The sequence below is a fragment of the Sinocyclocheilus rhinocerous genome, unplaced genomic scaffold, assembly GCF_001515625.1.
Source record: "Sinocyclocheilus rhinocerous isolate Xijiao unplaced genomic scaffold, SAMN03320098_v1.1 scaffold993, whole genome shotgun sequence".
Lineage (NCBI taxonomy): Eukaryota > Metazoa > Chordata > Actinopteri > Cypriniformes > Cyprinidae > Sinocyclocheilus > Sinocyclocheilus rhinocerous.
The window spans coordinates 181143-199219 of record NW_015639771.1 but is presented as its reverse complement, the minus strand read 5'-3'; the positions used below and the strand labels follow the sequence as shown (position 1 = coordinate 199219).

At 37.7% G+C, this 18077-nt stretch overlaps 1 protein-coding gene across 1 annotated transcript; it reads right to left on the bottom strand.

The window, feature by feature from the left end:
* Window positions 1-5647: 5647 nt before the first annotated feature.
* LOC107751725 (serine/threonine-protein kinase VRK1-like) lies at window positions 5648-17611 on the bottom strand. Its single transcript, XM_016567477.1, has 13 exons — window positions 17505-17611; window positions 15433-15602; window positions 15281-15336; window positions 14659-14728; window positions 14006-14093; window positions 13726-13834; window positions 13436-13528; window positions 11781-11913; window positions 11367-11487; window positions 11005-11063; window positions 8726-8898; window positions 6015-6111; window positions 5648-5923 (listed from the first exon to the last, which is right to left on the bottom strand). The coding sequence occupies exons 2-13, from the start codon at window positions 15596-15598 to the stop codon at window positions 5805-5807; spliced, it is 1284 nt and encodes a 427-aa protein (XP_016422963.1). The 5' UTR covers window positions 15599-15602; window positions 17505-17611; the 3' UTR covers window positions 5648-5804.
* Window positions 17612-18077: the final 466 nt, after the last annotated feature.

Sequence of the window (18077 nt, the reverse complement as noted above, 5' to 3'; positions counted from 1 at the left end):
CCTGGGGGGCGTGAACCCTCAAAAGTGTTTCAGCTGGGTCCCCAAATAACAAACAGACGCTAGATCATTGTGTCTGTTATTAATTGGATTACAATTAGCCAGATTTAACCCTTATTAATGGGGCTCCCATATAGATGACGTAGCAGTCCCCTGTAAACCCCTGCCAGAGTGCCAGAGTGGGGCCCAACTGCGGTCTCAGGGTACAGCGGGAACCTGGAGGATGACAGTGACAAATCATCACTAAATTACAATAACTTCACGCCATCCCATGCAAGGTGCAGAGAGAGGGAGAGAGAGGAGGAAAGAAAGAGCATGACTATATAAATCATGACATTCATCCACAAAGGGAGCATATAAATTGGAAGTGTAAAGGAAACGTATTAAAGAAAGGGAAAACATTGCATTTAAAGAGGAAAAAAAGAAAAGGCATTATAAAGAAAATCAGATTGTGCATGTTGGTGAACTAAAATTGGGAAGGTCAGTATTTGGAACTAAAATTGTGAAGGTTGGGTGAATCTAAAAAAAATTTATAATAATAAAATTTAAATCGTAAGACTATTACATAAAACAGATTATTGTAAAATTATGTTTAAAACAAGGAATATAAGCTTAACTTTCTTTAAACATAATTTCTTTTTTCTTTTGATATTGTGGTGAAATAAGATCCGGACATCATCTTACAGATTCTGTAAGAATCACCCATTTGTACATCCTAACACAATATTCTGTATATATTCAATTAATAAACCAAAAATTTGATATAATTTAATTGTTTGCTTCTTACCAACATGATCATAACAAGTGTGTATATGTAAGGCATTCTAAATGTGTGCATGTTACCAAGGGGACAGTAACCAGGGCACGCGCAGGAGCACCATGGGAGAAGGGGAACATTATTACTGTGTATTCGGCTCAAAGCCACCACAGGAGGCCACCGTACCACATGCAGGCAGACTTATCATCAAAAGTGTTCGAAATGGCTCATTCATTACATCTGGTGATGGGGTTAGTCGATCACACGAAGCAACTTCTGCTTCTCATTCGGACAGTATTCCTTTATGTTTCTTTTTCACAATGTCCTTACAAACTCCTGGTAGCAAATGGACAGCAATGAGACATGTGACATTTAAATGGCTTTGTAGTTTATCTTGCTCACTCTCGACCCATATGCGACAGGAAAAACCTGTGATACTGAATTTTTTCGCTGACACTGCTCTCGTCCCCAAAGCTAACCTCCTCCGACCTCCGGCCTCTTCCACCCTGCCCTCGGTATGTATAAATGGTTTACGTCTTCTCCCTCAGCAGCGCACCGTATTTATAACTGCTCTTTTGCTTCTACTTTTTGTCCTCCCAGCAAAGAACCAGTAATGTTAAGGACGTCCAATTTGAATGGCACCTATTGTATCAGCGGAGACAGGGACAGCGGTCCTTTGGACTTGAACTTCAACTTGACCTCCTCTCCTGGATCGGATATCAAAACACAGTGCCATCTGGCCCAAGTTCTGCCCCCAGTGTGGGCTCAGGAGCGCAAGGTTAATATCATACGGTTAGGGAGCGGAATAGAGACTGCAATTATCTTCAATTCCAGGACAGAAAATCCTATTATTTGATCCTCACTCTGACAGATGGAGCGGCAGACACATCCTCTCCCATTCCTGAGCAAACCAATCTGGTGGCTGGAGCCACAGCATCAGAGTAAGAACACAATGGTGGGAGAGGGCAGAGGGTCAGCAAGGTTGGCCCTTTTTTGTGTCGAGGAGGAGTGGTGCTTCATGAAACCTGAGTTGGTCGCTGCTTCTCCTCCCCACAAGCCGGACACCACAATAGAACTCGCAGGGCTGTTTGAAGCCCTCAAGCATTAGCTGTTGTTGGGAGCTGGAGAAGTTGATGATGTTATATTATGGGAACACATTTTTATTTATATAAAGCATACAAATCCAATACACAAATATGCAAAAGATTATAAAATGTATTTTGCACTCAATCTGACAAATTACAGTAAATTACAAAAATGTGTAAATATATATATATATATTTAATGAAAATTAAAGATATCAAATATAAATATTATATATATATATATATACAATTGTATTTTTATATATTTTAAATTATACATTATATTATACAATAACATGGCCGAATGCTGATTACATGCTATTCTTTCGGAAAAATAAAAAATATATATATTGCTGTTTCTTACCTACACCATGATTCTTAGAAGGCCGTTCTCTCATCTCAAGGGCTGAAAATGACATTTCTAATAAGTTAGGAGCCGCAAAAGCCATCAAAGCTTGTTAAAGGTAGTTCATAAAATACCGTGACAAATCCAGCCACAAACTGACCACAACAGTGGTGTTCGATTGCCTCAAAATAGGCACGCTATGTTCCATTGGCCACATGCAAGACATTGCCCCGAGCATCCCATAGGCCCTGTGCTAAAGGAAAGATCTCAGCTCCCTGCTGAACCATTTTCTACAATTACTGTAGCAAAACTGATGGTCCAGGACAAAACTAAGATGGACTGAATATATTAATTGCACTTGGGCAACCTAACCCATCACTGATCTCCACCGAAGCATTGACAATATCATAGCAAACATTTCCATCAACACAGCCATCTATCAAGAAAGATAATTGACTCCCTGTTAATCAAATTATGTTCAGTGTCCCATAAATTGTTTAAATAAATACGTTTTGTTTCCTTAAACGACACACCCAGCGTGAAGACCATTAGACAGTGGGACCTAATCGAAGACCCATAGCTCGCGAGCAAGCAACCAGGCGTATTTTTTAAGCAGTGTGATTTGGATAGCACTGAGAGACGACGATCATGGGCTAACAGGGCGGAACGCAAGTTTGAACATCCTCTTTAGGACCCTTTCAGAGTTCATTAGAGCATCAACCAGCACTTCATTAGGAGTGGGCATGAGATAAAAGAGTGAAAAATTTAAGGGGGTCTGAATACTTTCCGTACCCACTGTATATATATTTCTGTAATGGCAGCCATTAGTGTCATGATCCTTCAGAAATCATTCTAATATGCTGATTTGGTGCTCAAGAAACATTTCTTGGTATTTTAAATGTTGAAAAAACGTGTGCTGCTTAATATTTTTGTAGAAACAGGGATTCATTTTTTCAGGATCCTTTGATGAAAAGTTCAAAAGAACAGCATTTATTTGAAAGATAACTTTTGTAACATAAATGTCTTTACTGTCACTTTTAATCAATTTAACACATTCTTGGGAGAATAAATGTATACATTTTTCAAAACAAAAAAGAAAAAAAATCGTACTGACCTCAAACATTTGAAAGGGAATGTATCGCTAATAAATAAATAAAAACAAATAAGTATGAATTTTCCCTTTTGCCAGTCCCTGTAATTGTGCTAATCTTTATTTAAAGCAATCATTATTTACCTCTTTTTACTATAATAAATGGCATAAAAAATTGGAGAACCATCTTGCCATTCACTTATCCACAAAGTTTCAGCTAACCAATAAACGCCAAAAGTTTTAACCCAAGAGCACTAGTAACTATTAATAACAACTAACCCCCTTCCAAAATGTTGAGGAAAGCAGAGAACTAGTGAAACCTCTGCGAGGAGAAATTATTTTCCTGCATGCAGCCCTCCAGTAAACCCCAACAGCCCCAAGACAAACTCTGAGAGACTAAGAGAGTGGATATAAACACAGGTCAATCAATGGCCACAGTCAGGCCCATCAAAGCAGCATGTCCTCCAGTGAGGTACAGGTGGTAATGTTGTGTTTAAGGTTTGCCTCCCCCACCCCCCACCCATGCAATCATTATGTACTACTGCCCCCTACTGCGGAGCAATGGCTGTGCGCCCTGAAGGTCAGTGGTGAGGAAGGGGAAGAAAGCACACAGGGGTGCACTTTAGTCCTCACTGTTGGAACAATCGATGCCGGCATCAGCTCAGGGCTCACGCGGCTCCGCTCTGAAAACAAACATTAGGGGAAACATCTTCCTCTTTCACTGTTCTTGCTGAGCCAACAGAGTCTAACTAGAGTTAACAAGGCAACCAAGGCAGTTCTCCCTCAGCAAGGAAACCAGAGAGGGTGAAAGGTGGGAGATTGGCCTCAGAGGAGCTATGAAATCAGCAAATTGGGTATAAAAGCACAAAATATGTTTTTTGTGTACACGAGGGAGAAACGCTACATCTGACCTAGAGCAGAAGATAATGGACAACTGCAATCAGTTTAAAGAAATCTCAAAATTGGGGTTTTTGGGAACTGCACTAATTTAGACTGTGCTTAATTTGCAATGGTTTGGCAACCCAAGTGCATCCATTTTCTGTCCCTCAAACTCTGGTTTTATTGGTTTGGCTTTACTGATAGGTCATATCAAATTTCAGAGATTACACTGAAGCACTGATAAAATAAAATTCAAGAATTCAGATACATCTGAGGCTGGGTAATAACAGATTTTCTGATTCAAATTCATTTGAATAATCCCGATATTGGCTCCCAAAAAACAGAAAATCTATCTTTTACCCTATGCCTATTACTCAGTTGCACGCAAAAAAAACAACAAAAAACAACATACAACATGACTGGTGTAGTCCAATTCAAAACAAATGACTTGGAGCATAAAAGTTCAAAATAAACTACCAGAATCAGTCTGAAACACTGCATATTTACAGCTCTCTTCTGACGCTGTATAATTTACAACATGAAGATTGAACATTGATTATTTCTTCATTTGTAAGCAAAACAGACACTCTAATTGATATATAACCAAATAAATCAGAAAGTGAATAAGATTCAAATCAAAACGAGAGCCTGTGAAACAGAATTGAATCAGCAGATCTGTTTAGATACCCTGTATTGATTCTTTCTTAGATCATGTGGCAGCAACTGTTGCTCTCAAAAAATAAACAAACAAAAAATACACAACCAAGTTTGTTTTTATCTATTACAAGTGCATTTTCCCAAACTCTTGGAAAACACAACTCTAGTCACAACCCTGTATACATGCCATGCCATATCTATTATTCATGTATTCTAACCTGTCCTCATCAAATTATTCCCGTCCCCTCAATGTCATATCAATTTTACCGCGATTACAAAGCAAACAATTCAAGATGACATTTGGACCTAAAAATATGCCTGCGAATGCTGTCGGTGCGTTAACAAAACCAGCAATAAAGTTACAATGCATAACAAGTGGTGCTGCCACAACTAACTTTTAATGATAGCTCTTTGAAGCCATTTCCTAGCAGAGAACAGGAAGTTAAGAAAGACTCAAGCAAGAGTGACACAGAAACTAGGACCCAATTGCTAGTCTTTTGTCTCCACCTGATCAAATGGCAGCCGAGAGGAAAGGCGCAGAGCCCCCTTTCTCCAAACGCACGTACCCGGCTCAGTGACGTCTGCCACACGTTCGCCTGCCTCGATGCAGGTATCAAAGATCAGCTCGCCTCTCCCACAGACGTCGGAGTGCCAGCCGCACGGCAGCTTTCATAGCACAACAAGGGGAAAATGTGGCGGGGGAAGAGTCGGGACTCTGAGCTCCTTCAGGGATTTCCTTATCAGGGGCAAAGCAATCCCCCCTGGACCTCATCCTCATAGGCTTGATTATTCAAGGCATTACAAAGGAATGAAAATAACTCACAACTCAAAGCCACTTTTTTTTTTTACCCTTATTTATTATCATTTCACTGCAAGAGAGTGTGCCCAACACCCTGCTAAAGTTTAAGAAAATGCAACCACAGAGAACAAATACAAACCAGACAATTTAAAAGATACAAAATGGAAACAACTTGAACTTGAGTGCGAAGAGGATTAAGAGTTCTTCTTAGGCCTTCCCCGGCTTTTCTTCACTGCTGGCTCAGAAGAGGCCTGTGCTTCTTTCTTTGCTGGACGCTTTGCAGGACTTGCCATCTTTTTAGCCCCATTCACTTCTAAACAGGTTACACATTCAGTTTAAAACGTTTACCACACCAAAGTTACTGACATTGATGATAATAGGTAAGGTCCAGAAACATGACTTACCCTTCTTCTTCTGTGGAGCTCGCCTCTTCTTTGCAGGGGCGCCTTTGGTTTCATCAGCAGACTGGCCCTTTTCTTCCACTTTCTTCCGCTTGGGAGTCTTCCAGTCAAAAATAAAGACACAAATAAGGGGATGGAAAAGATGGAAGAGCAGTGGTCAATTCACTTGCCTACAGCAACCTTGGAGGAAGTTCAAATCAAATATTAAGAAGGGACCTTTTGCTCTGTATACACATGGAAACCATTATGTGCGCCTTGAGCGTTGTGAATGCTTGAGAAAACGTAATTACAATTTAGCTATCCAGTAAAACCGGCAAGAATAAATAAAATAATTTTAATGTCAAATGCAATACATGTACACTACCATTCAAACGTTTGGGGGCAATTAATTATTTATATATTTTTAAGAAATAATACTTCCATTTAGCAAGGACGGATTTAAATTGATCAAAAATGACAGTGAAGACTTTTACAAAAAATGTTTGTTCTTTTGAAATTTCTATTTATCAAAAAAATACTTGTTTTAAACACTGATAATAATAAATAATGTTTCTTGAGCAACAAGTCAGCATATTAGAATGTTTAGAATCGTGTGAAGACTGGACAAATGGCTGCTGAAAATTCAGCTTTGTCATCACAAGAATAAATTACATTTTAAATTATATTCAAATAAAAACAGGTATTTTAAATTGTATTGTAATAACATTTCATAATATTACTGTACTGTACAGTTAGGGCTGTGCAAATAATCAAATGCTATTTTCATGCGCATCTCGTCAGTAAAGCCGGTTCTGTGATTAGTAGTAAATCTTCAGCATGCGCTTTCAGATGGAGTGGCATTTACAGAGCCGTAGATCACTGACAAGCTACGCAATATCACGTTCAAAATCGCAGGCGATTCATTGCCGATTTTGAACTCAATATTGCGTAGCTTGTCAGTGATCTACGGCTCTGTGTAGTAAATGCCGCTCCATCTGAAAGCACGTGCTGGAGATTTACTACTAAATCACAGAACCGGCTTTGCTGACGAGATGCGCATGAAAATCACATTTGATTATTTGCACAGCCCTATGTACAGTATATACAATATAACCAGTACAGTATATACAGTATAATCATATTACTGTCACAATATTACTGTATTTTGATCAAATAAATGCAGCCTTGAAGAAAAAAAAAAAACAAGACTTATTTACTTATTCAAAAACATGAAAAAAATCTTGCCAACCCCAAACTTTTGAACGGCAGTGTATGTTGACACTGGAAATGACCAGTACTGGGAAGGAAACTGATTTCAATGTTTTTTCTTAGAATTCCAAACAATGAAACCTACTATGAGTTAATCTATTTTAACCATTTCATCAATCAAAAATCCTTGCTTTTTTTCTCCTCAAATGAAAATTCTAGCATAGAAGCTCAAGTCCTCAATTCAAGGAAATCGTACTAACCGAACCAGGGGTTATGAAGAAGATGCACTTAACGACAGCAATCAAATTCTCCCTTTTCTTCACTCAGACTGCATAATGAATGCAGGATGAATGCTCGCCCCTCTCTCGGACTTGAACTATCATCCTTACAAGTCCCCCCCACACCCCCTCACATTTCCCTTCCATTTTGCCAATTGCTGCCTCATGATTACCATCCAGACCCTGCTGAGCTGAACAGATTGGCTCGATAATTACATACAATAACGGCAGTGGGCAGGTAACCCTCAGCTGGCATGGGCCAGCTCCCTGGTGGCACCTTCCATATGCAAACTGCATTGTGGGAAGCGAGGAGAGTCCGTCCCCTCCCCTGTCGTAAGTGCGGCTCGCTGATTGCCGGCCCGCGCCGACTCCAAGGTTACCGTGTCAGCAAATTTGTGATACATTAGCAGGGAATAAACACAGGCACTCAGGACCTGTCTGTGGGAGGAAGAGGAGGGGCCACTGGGATAAACACCCGGACGCTGGAGAGAACCTGAGATGCAGACGGCTTTGTTGCCAAGAGCTCTTTGTGCCGGACCCCATGAATGAAGCCACAGTCTTATCGTTTTCACAAAGTATATGCTATCAAGGGCATCTTTGTGGGCTCGGATGGTTTGTTTTACACAAAATACACAAAAAAGAAACATGACGGCTGCAGAATTCACTTCTAAAGATCATTTAACTTAAAATCACGACAAAACAATTCAGTGATTAATAACCTCTTTCCCCAAGTATTCAGAAATGTGGCATAATTTCAGAGGAGTGAGATCTCATGCCAGCTGCCACATTGAGGGTGCTGACTGCAATATTGGATAAGAAACTAAGGTCAAAAGACATTCTACCATTTGAAAAGCAGAGAAAAATACTAAACATAAATATCTAAGAAAATCCATAAAAATATTAACATCAAGACACTTTGAGGTAAAAAGTCTGTGTGTCGATTGCAAGAAAGAATCCAAATAAGCTCAAGAAATGTTTGTTAAAAGCATCACACGTTAATCGCATTTGAAAATCAATGCACTCAACAGCTTTTCCTACTAACCCGAGCAATTAGTCTTGGATTGTGTGTGGGCATTTTCAAATTTGAATCTGCTTTCAACAGGTAAACAAATTATGGGATGTTGAAATGGGCTCGTTTTTAAACGGCGGGCTTCTTAAAAGGGACTGTCGCAGCATTTTCAATGCACCGTGAATGAGGGAGTGCAACAGAGGTCAGCTTTTTAATGTTCTACTGAAGGTGGCTCTTACCTTGACGGAGGGCGGGCCTGTGCCGTTGGTCGACACGCCGAAGTCCAGCTTTTTGTCATCGGTCGCCCCGATGGTCTTCAGGCCTTGCTGCAAAATACCTCGCAATTTTGCGTAATTTGGCTTGTCAGTGTATCCGAGAGCCTTGACCTCTTGCATGAACTTCTTAATTTCCTCTGGAAATTGAAAATGACATTAAGTACAACAATCTAATCTTAATGCAGATGGATTTATTTCTCCGACTTTGCAATACATCTGCGCACTGTTAAAGACACTTCTGGGTCAATTAACAAACTAAGAGCATTTATGTGTGCGATTAAGCGAAAGTTACTTGGACCTCTGTCTCAAAGTTAATCTCAAATGAACACGCAGAAGTCCGATGTTAATAAGGTGCACATGCACGTGCGTTTAGCATTGTGCAAGAAAGACAGAACAGTCCCTGTAGGGCAGTGTCTCCACAGCAGACGCTCACACTTTAACCTTCAGGCTAAGTTTAGAGCAGAGGGGTTGACATTTGTCACTTTGTTCCTTATACTTCTCCACTCACAAACTGTTGTTTACTGTCGGCTGCTAAAATAGTCACACCAAACAGAATTAGTCGTGATGGCCGTGCTAACAGTGCCGCCTCCCATCACCTCGGTGTTGTGATGCGGTGTGTACGCACAAGACAACAGCCTGAGGAGGGATCTAGCCGTCTGCCGCGCGGCTGTCACAGGTTTTAAGAACTGCCATCACATCAGCGACTGAGCAAAGGGAGCCAATGACATCTTTGATTTTTAAACGACACAAAGAACGCCCGAAAGTTCTGCAAAAGTACAGACTGACACACACTGACTGCAAAACTAGGCAATACTGAGGTCGAGAACGGAGAAGGGTGAAAAACAAGTTTGTTTAAAAACTTCAGCTTTTATTTATTTCATTGTTTTGTGGTCGAGAAGGGTAGCTGATACAATACAATGTTTATTATGTACATATACACAAACGTGGTCCAAAAAGTCAAAAGATTACGCTGAAAATGTAGCATTCAAAATGAGATTCAGAATCAAAATGTTACAATTTTCTATTTAAAATCTTAAAGAAACATCACAATGTAAAATTAATATGAAATATTTCATATTTTGACTATTTCTAGGTAAATCTGTGACACTGATTATGTGAGCACAAAAAAATAAATAAAAACGCAACGACTCATAGGCTACACTGTATTTTGATACAACTCATTTTCCTCAATATTTCCTACAATATTTAATTGATACTAAAGACTATAATTTTAATATTTATTAATAGGTGCATTTATAACATTTCCTCCAATTAATGAAGCAGCAGATAAAGTATCTGCAGTAAAGACCTGCACTCCCGCGGGAGTACCGCGGGACCCAACACAACAGGGTGCGGCGCGGGACAACTCTTGATTGGCGAGTGCGGGCGGGTGGGCAGGAAGAGACTCGTGTGTGTGCGGGATGCGGGAGAGTAAAATGATTCGTGGAACTTCCGCAAAATAGAAATTATCTAAACATAAACTGTAAAACATATAAATTGTTATTTATCTGTTGTACAAAAGCAAAAAAAATCTATATAGATTACTTTTATGCGGGCTTTTGCGGGTGGGAGCGGGACAAAACATGAATGTCGCGGGACCAGATAAGATATATTTCTGCAGGAGCGGGCAGGCGTGGGACAGAATCTTGCGGGAGCGGGACTGAAAAATCCGTCCCACGCAGGTCTCTAATCTGCAGTCAGAGCCACTTTTATGAGGCACCGCACTGGACAAATACAGGTTATGTACACTTTTTTTTATATTTGCTAAATATTTCACAACAAATATTTGTAAACAGAAAATGTGTATATTTATAAAAAGTTGAAAGCGGTCACGCTCCAGTTTAAAGAAAGTGCGAGAAGTTGCTGGGAATTAGCACAGAGCTGATAGATTAGCTCTAATTAAGACTCAATCACCAGGTCCATACTCATTATAAATAGAAAAGGCCCTCGCGCTCTTGTTTGCACATCAGAGCTCGAAAGTGCATCACTCCAATTACTGCTTGGCAGACAAACAAAAAGTAATACTGCAGAATTCACAGGTGCTTCTGCGATTGCAACAGGGTTAAAAAAAAATAATTATGCTTTAATCGCATTTTGTTGTAAGAAATTTCCTAAGATTTAAGACTATTAACCTACCGTATTACAGACTATATAATTGATATTTTACAACCAAAGTGCATTCACTTTTTTAAATATATGAAAGCTTCTCCAGTGAACTTAAAGACTGCTCAGTTTTTTCTCACCTGGTATATTTTCTGAAGGGAAACAGCTTTTCAAGAACTCATCGATATTATCTCTACACCTGAGGAGAAGAATATTTTTAAAAAGGATAAAAAAAAAAATCTACATTTTAATGTATAATTATAATTCATTAAATATAATCCATTGTTATCTGTATAAAGAAATTTGCTGTACGGAAATTAATGGGAAAAATGAATTAGTTATACTGCAAAGAGGCATATTAGTTATTCGTTATTCATTATCCCATTCCCAATATTCATTATCCCATGGCAAAAAAATTGATTATAGGTCAAATAGGTAGATTACATCTTAGTACAGAAATAAGTAAAACCTAAATGCAACAAATGAGGTTAAAGACAGTCACCTGAGTTTGGAGTCTCTGACATACAGTGGGTCCTGAAGTTTGTCCTCCCAGGGTAGACGACCACAAAGCCACTGGATCATGCAGTAGCCCATGATTTCCAGGTCTCCTCTTCTTGAAGGGGCTATAATGCAATATACACCCACACAGAGAGGAACTCTTTAAAAAACATTCATATCAGAGGCTATTTTAAAGGGTAGCCCACTTTTGTAGTATTTGATGCAAAGTACCATTACATCAACATTTAAAAATATTATTTCTCTTCATAATTTGTCTATCACAATGTGAAGTTTTACATAATTAACACTTCAATGGCTGTTCAAAAGCATGCTACCTGAACCTCCAGGGGTTAAAAAAAAAACTATTTTCAGGCCATATGGATTCGCCTAGGCCTAGAGTGTGAACTAAATTTCTTACCGACTCCTTTGTGTGCATCAATACTAGTGAACTCAATGGTCCCATCATGACACCTCTTTGGGTCTTCTTTGTACTCCTTTGGCACTCCTTCTGGAGAATATCTGTAGGCCAATCCATAATCCACTAAATATACCTGGGTTAAAAAACCAAAACCAAAACAAAAAAACAAGTCAAAATCAAATGCTTACTGTGCAACAAAATGTAAATCACTGCTAAATCAATTACAGAAAAAAAAAAAAAAGAAAAGAAAAAAAAGACACTGGGAAATTAAATATTATTTTGAGATATAACATCCAAGATAATAAAGTCTACCTTGACTTGAAGATTACTACAAATAAGTTACATTTGAAGCTGCAAACAGACTGATTGCCAATTAGCAGTATGTGTCACTTATAAAAGAGATCTGACAATTAGCACTTTGTTTTCAAAGCAACAGGAAGCAGTTAACAGAGTTCCAAAGATACCAAAACAGTCAGTGCACAAATTGCAGGTGTACCTATTACCTCCCCAAAAAGTGCAAAATGATTTGATGTGTCCAGGTAGAGTGTCTCAGAAATAACTGCATACGCCAATTTGCAACAGTAACGATTAACAGCTCACCTACAGTGACAAACATCACAAACTTTTGAAAAAACTATTTTAACAACTTTATGTCATGTGGTTTTCAAAGCTGGGGCTGCTGATTAGAAACTGCCAGCATCAACACTCAACGCACAAAAATATGATCAAGAACACAAAACTGCCCTCCCCAGTCTTAAAACACAAAACACTTCATTTTTGAACAGAAACATATCCATCCAAGTGGTTACTGAATGAACATCTGACTTGTTAAACTGCATATTATAATTACTTTTGGTTGTTCATTTAGTAACCACTTGGATGGACTTGTGAGTTCACTCACTGAAAGATGTGCCAGACTGATTCAAACTGCTAACTTATGAGTTTAAATCTTTTGGAATAATTTGTTTAAAGAACCAGTTCATTGGAGTCATTCACATTCAGTTCAGAAAAGTCAAAGGATGAGTCTAGCCTTCTGTTTTTTAAAATCCAATCTCACACACAAACATTTCAAATAGTTTCTATACCGCTGTTATTTAAAATATTAAGCATTTCTATAATTTAGTCTACAACCAGTGCATTTTATACACACATTTATAAAACACAGGCATACATGTATTCAGAAGCAAAAAGAACACCCTAGCAATTAAAAAAAAAAGGATGCTCAGAGTCACCAAGTAAGCAGCGACTAATCCCAAGAGGCCGAGTTTTAAATTGTGTCTTTAAAAATAGCAGCTTAATAATACACCACTGATACATTATTAATCTTCAAATTAAATATTTGCCCCTGCCCAGCCCCCAAACCTTATTTGCTAGAGACAGCTTCAATACTGTCTCTAATCTCTCCAGTTTATGAGCCACATTAAAGGCTTAAATTGTTTTGCTTTTTTTCCTCCACCCAAATCTCATTAACAGATGGAAAAAAAAATAAGACAAGTAGTTTCTTACATTGCAAATCACTGGTACTCCAATTAAAAGAAGTGGGAGCTCTGTATAGTCCTGCAGTCTACACACACTGCCTTCTACGGCTGCACAGTAAGAGCCATACAACCATGGCAACAGAGATCTGTTAAACGTGTGAAAGGCTTGAAACAAACCTGATTGGGGTTGGTGTAGGATAGAAGGAGGTTGGAGGCTTTGATGTCTGCATGCACATATTCATGGTCATGGATGTACTCCAGAATATCAAGCTAGAGAGTTGAAAATATGTTAGAATATGAGATTTTATAATAATAATACAGGAATGTAAGATTTTCTCCCACTGCCTGCAATGCCACAACAGTCAATGGAAAAATTCTGTTCATGTTTAAAAGATTTTCATTTAAAAAATGAATAAATTCGGCACAGATTGCTACTTTCGACAGAGATACTTTTAGAAGAAACCTACAAGTCTGAGACCCAGCTGAAGAACCAGTTTCCTTGGAAATTTCTTTCCATTTCCCTCAAACTTCTTCTGTAGGTCCACTCCAAATCGATCCATGACCATAAATCTGTCCCTGTCATGAACATTTAGGTAAATCATCATACTTTAAATGGCCTTGTTGCGTGTTCAAAAGATCAAAAGACGTTTGTAAAAACCCTTTCTACACATTTTATTAATAATAAAAAAAAATATGTTGTGTTATTTATCTTGTAAAACTTTGAAAAATGGTGATTATTTTTCCTACCTCTTACTACCTTTCTCATGAAAACCAGAGCCCCAATATTTTGGAACTCCCAAATAGTCCATTTTCCTTGAATTCATCCAAGCCCCAACTGAAAAACATATAAAACATTCTGTCACAACATATTAACTATTCCACTTCAAAATGAAATCAAGAAACACTACAGTGTTCTAAATCAGTTCTAAAATTACTAAGTAAGATTATCACAGTAACCATTAAATGCAATCAAATAATCAATTCATAAATGAAGAGGGTAAATTATTCAAAACTTTTATTCTTTAAACTTGTTGGTGCTCAAAATAATATAAGAGTATTCCTCGGGGACCAAACTGCAAGTGTGCCACAAGGTAATCTGCTGGTGGGACAAATATTTACCAACATTAAAATATTCCAATGAATAAAACATGAGCATCCCTTAGTAATATAGCAGTTAATTGTCAAGGGAGACTGACATTTGGATTGTTATTAAATAAAGCGCAATGCTGTGGCCTTGGGGCAGCCATAAGAGCCACCAAAGGGAGTTGTGGTTTGTCTGTCTCCATAAGGCCCTCAATGGTGAGCTCAGAACTTTCTTTAATTAAAAGAGTTGCTCTTCGACTTTTTTCAGTCTGGATCATCATGCATATGAGGGTGTGTTTGCAGTCACAAGAGCATACTTAGATCGGGTTTGGCAGCTCGCATGTAGAACTTCAGTTCAGAGAAGAGAGGGCCGTTGTCACTGGGCTCCTGCAAGACACAGTAAAAAATAATCACCAATAATAACTGACATTAAAAATAATAAAAACGTGAACCCACATGCATTTGAAAAAACCCAGCAGAGGGAAAGTATACATCCATTATCGCACTTCCATGCAGGGTCATTTTACCAAAGCACAAATTATTCTATTTAGTTTGCTTGTAAAATGCATACACTTGTTTACATGGCCTTGCAAAAGTCACACTCTTTTACCCAAATTACTATCTATCAGGTAATAATCATAAGTTTTATTGGTTTGTTTACTTAAAATAAAAAAAATAATAAAAGTGATGGTTGTTATAGAAAATTACATTGTTTTCAATTCAGATAATTAAAAAATAAGTTTATTAATTTTTTTTATCATTTGTTTATTGTTCTAGTTAAGGTCACAGAAATGCATTTCATTGATTGACATTACATTGCTGACCATCCAAACATCACGGCCATTCAAATGAATTACTGAAATAAATGAACTTTTCCACAACATTCTAATTTATTCAGATGCACCTGTATATCTGCTGGCAGCAACAAAAGCCCCTTACCACTTTAATGACATAAGGTGCATCAACGCCAACAGATCCTGAAGAGTCTTCATTTGCTAAAATATATATGACAAATTTGCATTTGAGCAACTGATAAATAAAACAAAATACAGCATTAGAACTTAATTTCCGACAGCTTTTTTGAATCCTACCGAGATACAGCAGGCCAAAACCTCCCTGCCCCGCAGCTGATCCAAGCTTCCATTTTTTCTTTGCATTATCCGTCAGAACTTCTCCAGGTGGGAATTCTTCAGCCAGTTTCCTCTTGGCTGGAGCTCTCGATTTCTTCACCCCATCTGCCTTGGACTTTGGTGGCATTTTACTGAATAATTTAAAGTACCAAACAAGAGAAACACAAGTTCCATTACAACTAAACTGAAGTGGGGACCATTAGGGATAATGCTTTTATTTTTGAATTATTTTCAAATTTTATACAACATTATCCATTACAAACATATTAGCAATAATGCTTATAGAGTAAATAGTTTAACTGAAAACATAACTTAGGGTGTATTCACACCAGGAAAGTCCACTAGTTCACTTGCTTTGGTCCGGACCAAATACAACGTTGATTTTTTTTGTTTGGTGCAGGAAAGTCCGCTAGTTCACTTGCTTTGGTCTGGACCAAATACAATGTTGATTTTTTTTTGTTTGGTGCGGTTCGCTTTCACACTGCCCTTTTTTGCAAGTGAACCAGAAATTGTAAACAAAACCACACGTGCGCTAAGGTCATTCATTCATTGGACAGAAATTCTCAAGCAGGGAAAAACATGAAGTGCAAAAACAGGCTAATCATGGAGATCTTTCGTAGTGCAATTTTTATTCTTTTACTGATTTGGTGTTATCAGATACTAACGCAATATGAAGAAACTTATGAGCATCATATGAGACAATGTCATACGATGTTGTAATTACGACTTGCCGAAAATAAAATCTATAGACATAAAATACTTACAGCATATCACAATGTTAGTTAAACATTTAACCTATATAAATGTGCAATCGTTTGTGCGGAGAGTGGAAGCTGAAGCTCGCTTCAGGACATCAGAGGAAACAAATTAAATACGCCGTCATTTTTGCTCATAAAGGTAAGAATAAATACATCGTTCGGAACTGTAAAGGGTCTATTTTTATTTGTGTACACTCAAGAAAACGTTGTGCTTTTATAAAATAAAGAAAACAAATAGGATGCACTATTCACATCTGCCAAAAAGGTCCACACCAAGAGGGGAAACGAACTTGAGTTCAATTCAATCGAACCAAACAAGACAGGTGTGAATACACCCTTAAATTGTCTATTTGTATCCATATTTACATGACCTTTTAAGATTTTAGAAATGTTTCATTTCTATGACTTTTGCGGCCCTGGAAATCACATTTTTGAAATTCTCTGCCATGTACAGCTTTTCTATGATCACAGCAACCCTGTCAGTTCCACATATTTAGTTGCATTAGATTAGTGTTCAACAAATAGTGCAAAACCTTAAATATCTTCTTTTTTGGTTTGGAAAAAAAATCCAGGTGGAATTAAAAGAATTCAAAAAGTTTAATTTGGCTTTACACTTCTCAACACCACCATAAAACCAGGACCTGATCATCAGATGTAGTCACTTCATACCATTACAGATGTATACATTTGAGCTAAACTGAACATCCGTGTTTTCTTAGCTAGAGACCTACTAACAATTACACTACAAGTATAAACAAAAAACAATGATACTAGGGTGTGCCATAAAAGTCATTAAAACTGTCGCGCAGGTGAGTGTTTAGGCTTTGTTTCATTATTGTTGACAAAATAAAATGTAGATATTTTGAAGATTTTCGATTTCACAGATGTATTAGGACTTGAGCACTACAACTGATGACAAACTCAGTGATAACATTTGTGATATGGATACAGTTTCAATATGCGATGATGCTTTTTGTTTCACTTTTACAACACAGACATTAAGAGCTGTGGTTTCAGTTTGCTTATGTGATACAAGTTTTTAAGAGTGATAAAGCGGTTAATGTCACGTTATCAACATTGGGTTGTTTATTTTGTATTTGGGGGGGGGAAACTGCAAAATGCGACTCAACAATTTCAACTTGCTATGCTAGCAAGGTTAGCTGCCTTATTACGGCTTTTTATCACAACAGATGAGATGTTTTGTCCTCATAATCAGCTATTAAATACATACGGATATTATACTTTATTAAAGCAGATTGAGAATATTATACTAACCTTTCCGCGGGTAAGCGGCAGGTTGTAACAGCTCTTCCTCTCCAAAGTTCCCGCAAAACTGCTCATCAGGCTGAGGCTCAGCGAATGCGATTGGTTAGAAAGAGGGCTGCGTAGTTCCTGGGTTTTGCTATGCCTGATGGGATATGTAGTTTTTATCCGTTTTTTTCACAAGCAGTTACAATTGTCAAATTGCGATGTTTTGTTATAATAATAAATAGACCCATTTGAAAAATACTACAAAAGAGCATTTTTAAACATTACACTAAACGTGTCTCTCTTTTCTTTCTGAATGTGTGACTGTATTTTATTGTTAAATAATTATTTCAGAGGTGGTGGAACTCAGGAAATAGAAATAAATATGAATTTGAAAATTGTTCTCAAGTTTTTGTAATATTACTAGTGGGTAGATAAATTACAATATTTATACTTACAGATACCGATTTTACACTGATTTACATATTTTATACCTTATATTCAAGGCATTTAAAAGTATATATTTCAATGTGATATGGTGTAAACTTAGAGTTTGTCAATCTCTCTCATAATATGTAGCCTTAAAAAAGAAAGAAAAAG